This window comes from Solanum tuberosum, unplaced genomic scaffold (genome assembly GCF_000226075.1).
Source record: "Solanum tuberosum cultivar DM 1-3 516 R44 unplaced genomic scaffold, SolTub_3.0 scf00234, whole genome shotgun sequence".
NCBI lineage: Eukaryota > Viridiplantae > Streptophyta > Magnoliopsida > Solanales > Solanaceae > Solanum > Solanum tuberosum.
In genome coordinates, this window is record NW_006239168.1 from 896,088 (window position 1) to 912,338 (window position 16,251).

The window sequence follows — 16,251 nt, forward strand, 5'->3', positions numbered from 1 at the left end:
TTGGGCTGGGGCGCGCTGGCTGGCGCGACGCCCCACCCTTTCCCCAAGTGAACCCCGACTTTTCTCCTTCATTTTTCATCTCTAAACCCTCTAAACTTCTATGGTTCTTTCCCCAAACACTTAGGATCATTAATACCCTCAATACCCCAATAGATTTAACTCGGAAAACAACCCGAAAACACCAATCAAATCCACACTAGGCATTCAACAATCAACCAACAAGAATTCAACAATGTTCTTCAAGAACTTCACTTTCTTAACATTCAAACAACTCCAAATCGCTGAATTGAAATAAGTTGGTGTGTGGGTGAACTAACCTAACACGAAATGATCTCACATACCTTAATAGGGATCACCCCCGACGAATTCCACTCGCAAGCTTGGATGATCTTGGTGAATTCTTGCCTTCTTCTCCCGTTCTTTCTTTCTTTCTCTCTTCTCCAAGCCCTAAGTGTATTCTAATTTTTCAAAACTGAATTAAGTTCTGTTTTTACCCCAATAAATCCCTAAAAACGAATTAGGAAATAAATTAGAGAAAAGACTACTTTGCCCTTCCCTAAATCCGGATTGGGACTTTCCTCAATCCAACAGCCCAACTTCCGAAAGGCAAATCTCACTCATACGATGTCGAAATCGCGCAAACTTAGCGGCGTTGGAAAGATCTCTCCAAGGGATTTCCAACTATATCAACAACTGCTCCTAACTCATCTTGATCTAGGAGTTATGGCCGTTTGAAAATGGCCAAAACTCACTTTCTTAATTTGGACAAAAATTTCCAGATTTCCTTATTCTTTCCAAAATCATTATTTTCAGATTTTAAACTCTTTCTAGTCGTATCTAGGTGCGAGATGTTACAGAATTATAGTGCTTCAATTCCCTTTGACAATCTTTACAAAATTGTCAAAGTTCATTCCATAGAGGCACAAAATCACAAACTCTAAGTCACTTGTCTTTTTTCTATCACAATTAGACATACCACTTAGTATTTAGAATACTAATAATAAAGACAAAAAATTTTGTACAATTTTTTCTATTTAACAATGAAGTTTATAGAAAACAAAAAGTACAACACTGACTTATTAGATGAAGTTTTCATATTCTTCAAACCAATTGCATAGTTTTACTCTACAAAAATCCGACACAATCAAATTCACAGGGAGTACAAAACTACAAAAGTTTTTTTTTCTCCAAACAGAATAAAACATATTCTTAGATTATCACATAGAAATGCTTTTCTTTTCAAATAGTCTTCCAACTATAACATTTTGACATACTATTTTATCAAACAAAAATGTGCATCTCTCATTCTGCAAACTATAGAATTTTAAAGGCAACACTATTTGCCAAGGAAAATTTATTCAAAAACATATTATTTGCAGATATTTTTCCAAAGACACACATGATAAATGTCAAAAGAGTTAACTTTTAAAAACTATTTTCCTCCTTAGATAAATAATAAGAAGGTTACCTGGTGTAATCTTTAACCGGAATACCACCAACTTTTCTGGTACATTCTCACATCGATCTTGCTAAACAAGGCATCGAATTCTGAAGAAGTAGTGCATTAATCTTCTACTTTCATGATCGATTTCCCTCAATCAGTAGAGTACAAGAAATACCAATAGTCAAGATAATTTCCTTAAGATTGTTGTTCATCTTGTATTCCTAAAATACTTAGAACAAAACTTTGAAGAACTTGGTAAGAAACAACAAAGTTTAAAGAGTATTTTCAAAACTAGAAAATTAAAACTAGTAGAGAAAATAGAACCAGAAACAAATTAGAAATAATATAAAAATATTTTTCTGAAAGAAAGAAAATCGAGCCCACTGAATATTGCACAGTGTCCCCTTAAGGAAATTATTTCCCTTAAGTACCCGAGGTTAATGGAATATATCCTCCCAGGATAGAACGATCTTACTCACCGGTGTATCGGTACCTAAACCCACGGTGTCAGCGAACCACTCAACGGCAGTAAAGTACACTTAGAATACTAGATTTAGTATTAGTAGAAGAAGTCCAGAAAAATTAGTTCTCTTAAAATGAGAGGAAATCTCTCAATTTATAGAAAACAAAGGGTAGTGTGAAAAGGTTCTTATTGTGCCTTACCGGAAAGGTCACAAACCTTTGGAAAAGTCACAGTCTTACGGAAAGGTCACAACCTTTCATAAAAGTCACAATTTTTACATAAAAGTCACAACTTTTCATAAAATTCACAACTTTTCATAAAAGTCGCAACTCTTCATAAAAGTCACAGCTCTTCATAAAATCACAACTTTTCATAAAAGTCGCAACTCTTCATAAAAGTCACAGCTCTTCATAAAATCACAACTTTTCATAAAAGTCGCAACTCTTCATAAAAGTCGCAACTCTTCATTTTCCATTCACACCTTTTAAAACTCAACACAAACCACACAGAGGATGTAAACCTCGACCTGAATTAGTTATTAGTTAATAGTTATATTAATTAATAACTAGTTCAGGTTGAGTAGATTTTTGGGAACTCAATAGTAGTTGGTGAGATAATAAGAACATTTTCACTATTATCGGTCATCATTAATATCACTAGTTATTTTTCATAACATCATCATTAATTATTATTGTTCTCAATCGACATCCACAATCACCATAGTTACTTATCACCATTCTCCAACTATCATATAATTTTTGAAACATATTTTGTTGATATATAATTAGATTAATTTAGTATGTTATTAAATTTTAAATAAAGATAAATTTTATATATTAAGATGCTGAAAATTAAACAATCTTAATTATTTAATATTCAAATAATATTTAATTTCAGACATCTTAATCTTGATATAAACAAATGAGGTCTTAGTGTCTTAACCAAATCATAAATACATATAAGATGTTTTCTTCTTCTTTTCCCAATTTTTTTTTATTATTATTACTTAATTAACCACAATTAAATTAGATATAAAAAATTAATAAAACTACAAAAATAGAATAAAACATTTTAAATTCATAGATCTCATGAAGATTAGTTAAACTAGTGAGTTTCGAATACCAAATACCTAAACTAGGGTATGTACAATTTCCCCCCAAATATATACCTATGACATTAGGAAGAAAACTTATAACTCAAAATATTATATATAGTAGACATGACTCATCATCAGGGGCGGATCTATGAAGGGGTGTGGGGGTGCCACGCCACCCCCGAACTTCGATAGAAACTATATATACATAGGTATATATATATATATATATAATATTTATATAAATATAAAACGTGCCACCCAGAGAACAAAACTTGCTTGTGGTGCCACGGTAGGAGGGCAACTTTAGAAAGCTGATGTTGTGGGTTCAAATCCCATTTGTACCTATTTTTTGAGAAATTTGCTGCCTGGCACATTATTTTATTTTTTTTATAATTATTATTGACTTAAATTAAATTAATTACATTATTACTCCTTTGACTTTTCACTTGCTTATTTACTTGTAAAGTTGATTTTGATTTTATCTGTTGCTACGACAACTGTGGAGAGAGCATTTTCCTCAATGAAGCACATAAAAAATGAAGTGTGGAATAATATTGGTAATCAATATTTAAATGATTGTCTAGTGTGTTACATAGAGCGTGATGTATTTATAAATGTTAGTAATGATGTCATTATCGATCGTTTTCAGAATATGAAAACTCGTCGAGGACAATTGTAAATGAATGATGAATATTTATAATATTAGTAATATTATTGAAAGTTTTAAATTTGTTAACGTCATGCTTTTAGTAGAGTGTGGATTTGTAATATCTTATTATTTATATTTTATTGATTGATTTATGATATATATCGAAAAGACGAATAATTTAATCAAATATAAAATTAATTTAATCAATATGAATAATTTAATTAAATATAAAATTAATTTAATCGATAAGTCTATTTGCCACCCACAGACTCTAAATCCTGGATCCGCCGCTGCTCATCATTGAAGGGTCTCTTCTCCAAATAAGACAAATTAAAGTTCATATCATCCATCATATATCTTAGCTTCTATGTTCATGGCCATGGTTTGTCAACCCCCAACATAAGCATGTGAGATTATATTTGGCCCCCCTTTTAATGTCTGTAGTTCCTAATTAACATGGCCACTTAAACTTTAGAGACTCACAAAATGTCAAATAATCATAAAATGACACCAAATTTGGATTTTTGTGAGTGTACTACAACATTAGGATATTAGCATTTGCATAAGTTGGACAAAATCTTAAGTGAATAAACAAATAAGATCTTGATAAGGTGAAAATTCGTGTATTATGTATGTACATATATTATATATATATTTGTATGATTCGATGGAGTATTATTATTTAGGCATAATATATAAACGTGTTTTAAAATTAGTCTTGTTTGGATGTGTACAAATAAACACTTAAACTTTATAAAATTAAATAAGTAGACACACACATTCTACTTAGCGTCATATGTGACAGTCTTTGATCACTAAACCCCAAACATTCTACATTAGGTGTTGCTTGAGCTTTAGTATACGCTTTATCTTTTACAAACATGTGTGTTTTTCCTTGAAAGTTCGAACCTTGAACAATTTCGAAGCATGTAAGCTTGAAGACTTAAAAATTCATTCACAATATACAACGATACATTCAACCATATAACTAAATAAATTAAATGTACAATCATATTTACAAAGTCGTTGCTAACATTCCATTGACTATCGTTGCAAGGAATTGGATGTTGGAGATTCAAGGATCAAACTCGGCCACACTTGAGAGAATGACTTGCACCATACCAATATATGCCAAAGAAGATCATGATTTGTTCAAATCATGTCATTAATATTAACTTTTACTTATATTATGATATATAATACTAAAAATTTTCAATGAAGCAGTGTCGGTTGACATTACTTGAGATAGGGTGGGTCCGCCGATGCTAATAGCAAGAGTTTTGATATTAAAAATATGATATTTTTGGGGAACTAAAAGACTTTGGTATTATATATAATTTTGATCTTATAATATATTCTTCAAGTAATTTTCCCTTTTAAAAATTGCATTACTATATACCATGGTAGAACAGACAATAAAAATCCAAAGTTATTCAAGAGTTGCTAAAAATTACGCGTAATGATAAACATTAGTAGTATATTAGTCAATTAAGCTATAGTTTTATAAAATTACGATACACGAATATGGTTTAATAAAACTTACTATTAATTGTGGGAACCACATACAGTTTGTATCTAGAAACAAAAGATATATTCGGCGAATTTGTATACAAATCTAATTTTATCTCTTCTCTTTTCACTCAATAATTTTCTCTTAAAATCTCTTATGCTTATCAATTTTGAATTTTGAATTCAATTTTCTCCCTCTTAGTCGTGACATCACAATTCAAGGTAACTGCCCAAATATGTTTCAATTTTTTTTTTTGGTTTTTTCTGTGTATACGATTTTTGTTTGCCTAATCTTTTATAAAATTACATCTTGAAGTTTCATTTTTTCAGTTACTTTAGTAAAACAAATGGATGATCAAACTCTATAAAAAAGGATTACTAGAAGTATATCATTGAATGACAATTTTTTTTGATAATCCACCATCTTTTTCTTTGGGTTTAACACAAGATTTTGGTGATTGCAGGGTCAATTGCAAAATCTATAGCAATTAAAGGAAAGAGATCGAATCAAGAGTTTAGATCCAAGCACAAAAAATGATCCAATTATTATGCAACAAACTAACAAATTAAGAGTTTAGATCCAAGTAATTTTTTTTGCTTCTAATAGCAATGAGTCCAAAATAAACGACGATGTCGTTTCTGATTTAATGGAACAAAACGAATCTGAAGAAACCCAGATATTTGTATAAACCTTATTAGTATATATTAATTTGTATATATTTCTGTATTTCTTATATTGTATTTATCTATAGGTATTTGTGTATATACAAAATTTCATTAATGTTGATTGGTTCTATATTTTTTTTCTTTGTTTATTTTATTTTCACGTATATTATCACCGGCAATACCTTATACGAATCCAATGTATAATTTTTAACATTTATATATAACTGCTTATATATCCATTTTAATGATTTATATACATATATAAATAATTGTATATAATACGTTCACTTGTATAAATGTCGAAATTAACTATGTTAACGAAGTTTTGTTTAACAGTGAACTTATTTTTGGACATATTTTTTTAGGGTATTTGATTTCTACTCAAAGAAGCACCCCAAGAATGCCTCACACATGCAGTGTTATACAAATAATGATTTATATGCATATACATATATTAGATACATATACAATTCTTCCACTCAATAATAATATATATTTGTATACAAATACATATAATTAATCTATATACGAATGAAAAACAAATTTCAAATACATTACGATTATGGTGTTCTTTGTGTAGAAGAAGTCATTTTAAGCAAGTATAGGATTGTCATCGATTTTTTGTAACCGAAATTGCCGTCTTTTGATAATTTATTTTTAAAATCAAATTTGTATAATTTTAAATAAAAATCTGAGATATACAAATGTTATTCCGCACAGCAAATGAAACTATAGATATGGAGCGTACTGTAACTATGTAGACTAATTAAGTTTTGACAAAATGGCACAACATAACACCCTATAGATTAAATTAGCAAGAAATAGCCCACTTTTCATTTTTTAGCAAGAAAAAGACTTTGTTTTATATATTTGGCATTGAATAGTTATTTTTCTTCTTTTTTTTAAATGTATTTTTGTTCTCCTTATTTTTCTCAAACACACGTTCTAAAAAAATATTGTTTTATTATCCCTATTTTATCTCCTTTTTTTTATTTATTTTGTCAACACTTTTAAAATAGAGTTCTTCTCTTTTTTGTCTCCTTTTTCTCTTTCTAGAATTCTTGTCATACGTAATTCTCTCCCTAATTTCAATTCTTCTCCTTAATTCAATTTGTTTATGAAAATCAGATATAAAAATATGTTTTTTCATGGATATTTCCAAAAATCATCTTTATATATAATCTTGTTCTTGTCAAATTAATTGTTGATTTTCATGATTTGTAGAATTGAAGTTCTTTCAATTTTGTTTTTGCGAAAATTTAGGTTATTCAACCTTCTTTTGTTTTCTTTCTAAAATCCTTTTCATATGTATATTTGCTTCTCTTCTAAATTTTCTCTTATTCTCCTTAATTTACTATGTCAATGCAAATCAGATATAACTGTATGTTTATCGATTGATCCTTCCAATAATTTCTTTTAATATATATAATTATGTAGCATTTCTTGCCCCATTAATTTTAAAAATTCGTGATTTGTGGAACTAAAGTTTTTAAAACTTTTTTGGCGAAAATTCAGGTAATAGTTTTTTGAAATTTTTGTTCTCAATTTCATGAGTAAGAAAGATCTTCGCAAAAAATCAGAATGTTGATTTTGATGAATACAACCCAATGTATACCAATGAATTCCAATCTCAATTTAAATTAAAGTATACAAGTTTATTATGTGAATACAAATCACTGAATACACGATGAATACGAACTAATGTATACATAGTGCAGTTACCGTATACATAAACAAAATCACATGTACAATTAATGAATAAAATTTATATATGTATCATATTAATCTCATTCTTGAATTCATTAACACTGCATAAAGGCAGTGGAAAATGGGCCAAGGGTCCAGAAAATTGACTTTGAGCCAAAAGCCCCAAATTTGGCCTAACTTCTTTTTTTGTTTTATTTGTTTTCTAACTAACTTTTTTTTAATTTAATCTGGTTTAACTTAATTAATTCCCCAAAAGATGATCCACTTCTTAAGAGTAGGCAATGGTTTTCTAATAAACTAATTATTGTTATTTGGTAAAAAAAAAAAAATTCATAAAATTACAATAAAATATATCTTTATGTTTCTGTAAATTGCGTTACTATTTTTTTTAAATAGACGGTTAAATAAAGTTGAGTTTAAAAAATTAAAGAAATTGAAAAGCTAACTTCCTTAATTATAGGAGTTAAAAACAAGGAAGAAAAAATAATCTCACATCTCCTTAATTAATGCGGGTTGGTTGCACATGATAAAAAGAAAAAACTATAAAAAGTTGATTTTATTTCTTTTAGGCTAATACGTGCTAATTTTGTTTTAGGCTATTAATTGCTAATTAATGTTGGGCTATATATTGCCAATTATATATAATAGTTGTAGAGCAACTTTCACATATAGCAAACACAAAATTCATATTTGTATGTTATAGCAAAGTTTGCATAATTGCGCTCCATAGCAAACATAAATATGTATATTTCGCTATACATATACAAAAGAAAGCAGTTGTATAATCTGTTTTGGTATACATATACAAAAGGATCAATTGTATAAAGTGAGAGAAGCGAGTGAGCGAGATCTGGGAGAGGGGAGAGAGAGGAATGAAAATATATGTATATATACAATTTTCACGCATTTTATACATTTGCGTTTTTTTATAAAGTGAGAGAGGCGAGTGACAGAGCAAGATATGGGAGAGTGGCGAGCGAGATCTAGGAGAGGAGAGAGAGGGGAACGAAAATATATGTATATATACAATTTTCTCTCGCTTTATACAAACACAAACGCACTTTATACACTTGCGTTTGTATAAAAAACGAGAGAGGCGAGGGAGAGAACGAGAGTGGCGAGAGAGATTCACCAGGAGAGAGGTGAAATAGCAACAGTTTGCTATGAGGTACAATTAAATCAAACTATATTTATAGCATTTAATTTGAATTAATAGTTTGCTATTATATACAATTTTCCCATATATATATATACATGGAAATATACTAGAGGACAACTTTGGAGTCATCAGAATTTATTTATTTTTTTGACTATTTGAGGCTTCATTTATGGCGACTTATTAATTTTTCTTCTCCTTTTTTTAATATTTTGGTTTGATTTGGTAGATTGTGTTACACAAATTATTAAGTCAACACTTACAAATTTACATTGCTAAAATTAAATTTTGTCAACAATTTATAAGTGTTAGACTTAATAATTTATGTAACACAATCTACCAAATCAAACCAAAATATTAAAAAAAGGAGAAGAAAAATTAATTAAGTCACCATAAATGAAACCTCAAATAGTCAAAAAAATAAATAAATTCTAATGACTCCAAAGTTGTCCTCTAGTATATTTCCATGTATATATATATATAGTTGTATGTCTGTCAAATCCTCGTAAGTTTTTTCTCTTTGCCATATATGAAAATTTCCCTTGCTAAATTCTACTCTACTACATAAATACATTTTGGGCCATTATATAAGGCCTTGTCCACATGGTAATGGGCTCTATGCTAAGCCCAACTGAACCGAAAAAGTGGAAAAATAAATTTTAAAATCTGCATATAAATAAGTGTACGAGAAAAAGGGGAATTTTTTTTTTTCAAAACAAAATATTTAGGCGGTGAGTTTGTTCTTGTTTTCTCAAAAATTCTCATTCCCGCCCACTATTTGTATCTCCAGGTAAGCATCAATTTTCTGTTTTTATCATTTTTATTTAGTTGGATTTCGTTCATGAATCTGCTTGGAGTTTGAATCTATTGAATGGCGATTTTTTGGGATTTTTTTGATATTTTTTTCAGTCGGAATTGATAGTATATCTGCGTTGTTGATTTGTTTGTATCTATTGATTTGATGCTTAAACAAGCATAAAATACTTAGATTTTTAATCGAATTTGAACTCGGAATTCAAAGATGTTCTATTGGAATCGACACGAGAATTGGTAAATGTTTGGAATTCGGTTTTCTTTTTTGTTGTTTTAAGAAAACCCTAGCTCTGTTTTTTTTTTTGAAGAGGATGCAGAAAATTAAGCAGAAAGAGAACAAATTTGATGTTTATGGTCCATAGTTGATACTTTAGCTGAAAAGTTAGTTTTGGATTTGGGGATTGGAAGAGTTTCATTTGGAATTTGGTGTGAGGATATCTGTGTTGCGTGAAATTAGTCGAGGTAGGCGCAAACTAGCTAACACTATAGTTGTAAAAAAAGTGTGTTATGAGGTGCATTATTAAGAAGTCCTTTATAATTTGTTAGGATACAAATAGGATAAAAACCACTTTGCCAAGGCTCGAATAGACGAAGAGGTCTTTGAACAGAGAGCCATGAAAGGCTAAGGAGGAAGTTCGTGGAAGTTGGCTTTACAGGAGATTCACTAGATCGTTCTCTCTTTGCAAATTTAAAGATTTAGTTCCATCCTCTAAATTGAGTAGCTTTAGTCAAAATATTAATGGGCTTGAAAGTGTTCTAGATGCTATTTTCACGGCTGAAATGTATGTAACCTTTGGAGCCTTGGACCTTATCCTGTGTTTTATAATAATTCTGATACCAAACATTTCATTACACCTTGGAAACCCCAAAATTTGGCATGAAATTTGGAACCATATTCTTTTTCTAACATGATATGTGATACTTGTCCATACCTAGGGCTCGAACTCGAAACCTCAGCAAGGTGAATCAATTTTATCCATCCTACCACAACCCTTATTGATACTTTATTATTTATAACCATGCCCGTTTTGCATTTTAGCGGAGAAAGTATTTGGGTTATGATAACTTGTACTGGTGAGATAAAAAATGATAGGAGGAATATGATTCATTTGCAAGTTTGGTGCATAAGTTCAACGAAGAGATACTTACCATACCTTATTTATGTTGTTATTTCTTTTGTTGCTAAAGGAACTATTTGTGACTTCTGATTACCCGTTGCTACAGTTTCGACTTTGGAAAACCAGATGAGAAGAAGCATTGCTAGACTTACGGGCGGGGACACTTGCGAGGCTGATTACTCATTGCTTACCATTTCACCTTTGCTGTTCCTTATATTGTTGGGAGTGATCAACTTTACAAGAAGAAGTTGTTGATTTAACCATTTGGTGCTTCTATAGGAACTGAACTTTTCAAGTTTGCTGTTGTTAAAGATTTGATAATGACATGTAATATAGAGAAAAAATTTGTTGAATGACATGAATGAATTTTCTGAAGTAAATTAAATGACAATACCCAGCCATTAAATTTATTTTGCAGAAGAGCAAGCTGCCATGAAATCGAGCCGATGTATGAAGAGAAAGGTAGGTGATGTTCATGAAAAATACAGTGACAAGGAGAATGTAGCATCAAAGAAAGCAACATGTAGGATTGGTCGACAGAATCTGAAAGCAGCAGGTCAGGCAGCTGACATGAATCTGTAGACAGTTGTTTTCATTTTCCAACTCATTTACGTTTATATTAGTTGCATGATCCGGGAGTTCGGTTGCTGTATGTTGAGTGTTCTGATTGAGTTCCACTTGTGTTTGACTTGTCTCTCAACTGAGGATGTGACTTTTCTTGTGTACTTCCCAGGGGAATGTAGAAATCTTTCGGCTGGGGAAAATGATGTGACTTTGCCCTTACAAGCTGCTAAGGCATCTTGTCAAAAGCTTCCAGGAAGGACAACGTGTTCCCCTGTAACAAAAGGAGGTGCTGCAGAAGGGAGTCAACAGCTTAATTCTTGTAAGAAGATTAAGCTACAGCTTTTTCCAATAAATAAAAGTACCCGACAGAGATTGGAGAAGGTATGACTATGAATTGATGCATTAAGAGCTCTGCATAAAATGTACCAGGAATAACTTTTGATTGTTTTGGTATTTCTGGTAGGATGGCTGCAACCCGTTCCAGGAACTCACTTTAAGTGCTCAGAAGAAGATATCATCAGTGATTAAGCACCTTAATACAAAGTGGAGTTCTACGAGTTTGGGGTTAGGAGAGCTCCTTCTATTCCCCTATGATACTTATACAGAAAACATAACATCACAGAAAAGATGGAGCTCTAAAGATACCAATGTTTCTGCAGGAGAAGTGTATGCAGCAATAGGAAGTCCTGCCATTTTTCGCTTAAGGTTTTAGGCTGGTCTGATTTCATTTTTTAGCATATAGCTCTTTAGTCAAAATGTATTAATTAGTCTCGAATTTTCTAGGTATGACTGGTTTTCTGATCTTAAGCTCAAGACTTTTGAGGTACCTGATAGCTCCCAGCCCTCTGGTATGCATTCACAATCAAGGGGTAATAAGAGAATCTTTGCTGCTGCAATGGACTCAGCAAATGACAAAGTTGAGGGAGCTAAGTTGAAAAATGAAGAGCTTATTAAACCAATCTGCAATAATGAGCATGCAAATGTAACTGAGAATCAGAATATGGCTTTGAACATACCGGTTGATCACATGGTAAGTTATTATGCCTGTGTGGTTCCTTCACTTAGTCTCTTGTTCTGTAAATCTTTTCAGCCATCCAATCTGAAGCCTTTTAGGGTTTTTGCTGATTTCAGTTTTCTCATTTGCACTTATGCTGAAAAGTTGAACAGAATGAAAAATAATGCTGCCCCCTTATCCTGTGATCGTGGTAATCTCTGGCAGTTCTATTGATACTGCTAGAACTGCCAGTATAAAAGCTTTAATTAATTCATAAATGAGTGCCCAAAGCATTAGAGGCACCCCATTACAGATTTTTCTTTTTAAGCTAAATAAATTGATGTGCAGTGATTTGGGGAGAAACAACTTGCAGGACAGTAATTTTTTTTCGTCCACTTTAGTATTTTCTCCATGTATGTATGTATGTATTTGTAGGTATACTCTATTAAAATACAGATGCTTGATAGACACATCCTTTGATTGGCATGTCAAGTTATCTTTAGTTTTCCAATTTCCAGGAAACGTGTGCTCAGGATGCCCCGGTTGCTTAACCGGAAGCACACGAGGGGAGAGAGATGGGTGGGGATGTGGGTGGCCTGATTTAAAGATTAGTCGACTTATCGCAGGGTTAATCGGCTTAGTCTGGGTACAGATTTTGCAAATATTACAGATTTTAGATAGATAAGTTTTAACTTAATATTTAGAACAAGAAAATAGAGTTAAGAACAGACAATTTATTTTGAATGTAAAATGACAGAAGATGTAATTATTCTAGTTCACACACCGATTCCTTGGGTTAACTAATGCCGGTAAAGACTTTATTTTATTGTCAATATTAGGTACACTTACAATTTTTTACACAAGAGTGTAGTTCTTGAGAAAAAAACAAGACAGAATGTTTTTGAATCAAAGAGCTGTATTTTATTCTGCTCTGGCTTTTGAATTTGTAGAGGCTTTGGTTTGTAGCTGTTGAACTTCTTTCTTTGAGACTTGATGCATGTTGAATGCAGCTCAGTGTTCCCAAGTCGACCAGTGGTAGGAGCTTCCTGTTGAGTAACCCAAGGGATTTTTAATTGCTTTGGCTGGATTACTTTAATGCCAACTATTTGAGTCAAGACTTCTTTCTTGATCACCTTGTTGAATTCTTGGCTGTCATCAATTTAAGTCTTGGGCTTCTTATTTTATTTCTTTCGAACTGTTGGGCCTCTCTTCCTTTGATCTGTCCTTGTTTCTTCTGCGTGTAACGTCTTCTGTCTTGATATAGAGGTTGGGCAGAACTCGTTCATCTCGTTTTGGGCTGCTCTTTTTATCTCCTCTGATTTCTTTCTTCATTTCTCAGTTCGTATTTTCCACACTTCTTTGGCTGATTTTTCTTCCTTCTGGTTCTCGTTGACAGACCCCTTACAACATCATTATTAAGAACTTCTCATAATTGTCCCAGAAGATCAGTAGTTGCTCAATTCGCCTAACCTTTTCATTGTCAATATTAAAACTTAAATCTAACATTAACTTCTTATTTTTTAGTTTAAAATCCATACTTCAAAATTATTGGCAGACACAATTAAAGATATACCTTTTCTCCTCTACCCCTGCATTGATGCTTAACAAGGTGGACCTTTTTTTTGTTTGATAAGTAGGCATATCAAAGTGGATTGTGATACCTGTTTCCTGGGGATACCTAATCCACCCAATTAGAGAGTTTGTTCCTGAAATACTCTACCAGTGTTTTGGATCTTCTGAATCTGAAATTGGTATGCTTGTCCTGCAAGCTGTTTGCAATCTGCGTGAACCACAAGCTGACAACAGAACCAACATCTAGGATACAACATGTTTACTTAACCTGTAGGCTGTGGTAGGTCAAGCAAACTGATGTAGTGATAATATGGGGTGTACTCAATGCTCGAGATGTGTGCATAATCAAAATTAACATTCTTTATAGGATAAAATGAATAAATAATTGTTGAAATTGCCTTCCAAACTTATTGCCACAAAAGCTGGATGGTGTGGTTCCCTTACCACATATGAGGGGCTAAGATCATTTGTTTACCACTACCCTACCTCTGTGATTATATTTGATGTGTTCTAGGACTGATCTAACTATTGTTTTAGTCCGTAGAGGTGATTCCTCTCAAAGGATGTAGATGTACTTTTTTACTAGTGGAAAATGCTATAGACATCTTAAAATTCAGTACTTGATACTCCTTTCTAGGTTGATGAAGTAAGAAAGCAGAATGTCCTTTCAAAGATGGATAATCCGTGGAATGATATTTTGACCAACCTAAGCATAGGAGGATTGTTTTCTGAGGCATCTATGCCAGGAAAGATCAGCAACTCAGAAAATAAATTGGATTTGCAGCCACCGCCATTTAGTTCCTACTTTAGCACAGGAAACTTCCCTTCTGAAGCGTCTTCTCAGGGAAAGATTAGTGATTTCAATTTAGCTTCAAAAGAAACATCTGGGTTGAAGGAAACATCAGAGTGTGGCCACCACATTGAGTCAAATTTTTTGTGGGATTTTAATTGCACTAACTTGAGCATTGGAGGATTTCTGTCTGAGGTGTCCTTGCTGGAGAAACTAAAAAAACATGACCAAAGAAGTGAGGACAAACCAAGCTCGCAGGATGCGTTTGTTGCTGCATGCATTAATTCACAACCTGAAATTTCCAAGTCATCACCTCATGATTTGCACTCATCTATCTTGGATGCTGAAGAGACATGCCATGCATTTCCAGTGCGTAAAGCTTCATCAGGAAATGAAAACGCCACAACTTTGTGCGGAACAGCTGGTCCTGACAATTCAAAATCTTTCAGAATTCCATCATCCTCTAATGCTGCTGAGGTTTGTTTGCTGTAATCTTTTCTGGTTTCAGTTTCAAATAGCTTATTTTTGACCATCATTAGTTTTGGCTTTTGATAATACTGCTTCGGATTAAGGATCAACTCTTAAGTGTGGAGCTTCCTGAACTTGTTTGCTGCTTCACTATTACACGACTTTGTGATATTCTCATGGAAGGATTGACAATTTCTTATATATTCTGAAATAATTACAGCGCGCAACTCAAAATCTGATTATGCAGGATCAATCATCTCATCAACCAAAGACAGCCCTCTTTCCTCGTTCACGGGGTGTTTTCAATGAAGACAGCAGCCTTGGGCTAAAGGGCAAACATCAAATGGGTACTTTTCGCCTTTTCACTTTGCTTGTTCCATCTGAAATCTTTCTTCTTGTCCACAGTAGAACTTAACATGCTCCATTCATATGCTTGCTTTGCAGGAAGACTCTTTGGGACCATTTGATCTTGGACAGCCCATTTTGAGACCCGTTAGCGGTGGGGACAGTGTTAGCCTCAGCGAGTTCGTTAAATAACAAACTGTAGAGTCTTGAAATGAATACCATAAACAGAAAATTCTCCTCAGCTCGAGGATCAAATTCTTGATCGGTTGAAAGTAAAAATGATGCTCTGAATTGTTCATAAAAAGTTTTAAAACAATCTTGTGATTACATACATTTGTATTGTTATGTGTAATATAGCCTTAATTTATGCTTTTCATTCTCTTCACCATCTTAAGGCAAAGGATTTTGTAGGACTTTCTTATGGAACTCGAGAAATTTGTTTGAACATGCAATTTAGAAGTCTTTTTTTTTTTTAATAAATATAAAAGTTCCATTTGGTATAGTTCCTTAACAAGATATTGAAATGTATTAGGTGACATATTAGTAAATTACATATCTCCATGTTCTTTTTAATAATAAATATTTGTGAATCCTAAATAAATAGTATCCGAATGTCCTAAAATACTATAGTTGGCTTATTTTAAAAAGTAAAACATACGTAAAATTGTGGAATTATGAGATTCTTGAAATTAGTTGGTTCACGAAAGAACACGAGATTTAAATTCACATTTTTTGTTCTACTTGGAATGTGGATATGAAAAGGAATGATTTCTTTTGATTCAATTTATTTGTTCTACTTTTCTTTTTAGTTCGTTCAAACAAAAAAGAATATTCTTTTTTTCCTTTTTGACTTTTTAATTTCAACTTTTCACTAAACATATTTAAGAATACAAGATG

The 16,251-nt window shown here is 32.1% G+C and overlaps 1 protein-coding gene across 5 annotated transcripts; it reads left to right on the forward strand.

The window, feature by feature from the left end:
• Nucleotides 1–5,295: 5,295 nt before the first annotated feature.
• LOC102603768 (uncharacterized) lies at nucleotides 5,296–15,742 on the forward strand. 5 transcript variants are annotated; one of them, XM_015313386.1, is made up of 9 exons: nucleotides 5,296–5,383; nucleotides 10,728–10,948; nucleotides 11,040–11,177; nucleotides 11,355–11,566; nucleotides 11,649–11,890; nucleotides 11,969–12,215; nucleotides 14,389–15,018; nucleotides 15,230–15,356; nucleotides 15,454–15,742. In XM_015313386.1, the coding sequence occupies exons 3-9, from the start codon at nucleotides 11,054–11,056 to the stop codon at nucleotides 15,474–15,476; spliced, it is 1,605 nt and encodes a 534-aa protein (XP_015168872.1). In that variant the 5' UTR covers nucleotides 5,296–5,383; nucleotides 10,728–10,948; nucleotides 11,040–11,053; the 3' UTR covers nucleotides 15,477–15,742. The 5 variants fall into 5 exon arrangements, with proteins under 5 accessions (XP_015168872.1, XP_015168871.1, XP_006357346.1 ...); XM_015313385.1 differs by lacking the exon at nucleotides 5,296–5,383 and adding an exon at nucleotides 9,407–9,480; XM_006357284.2 differs by lacking the exon at nucleotides 5,296–5,383 and adding an exon at nucleotides 9,407–9,480 and having other exon boundaries at nucleotides 15,257–15,356.
• The last annotated feature ends 509 nt before the right edge of the window (nucleotides 15,743–16,251 follow it).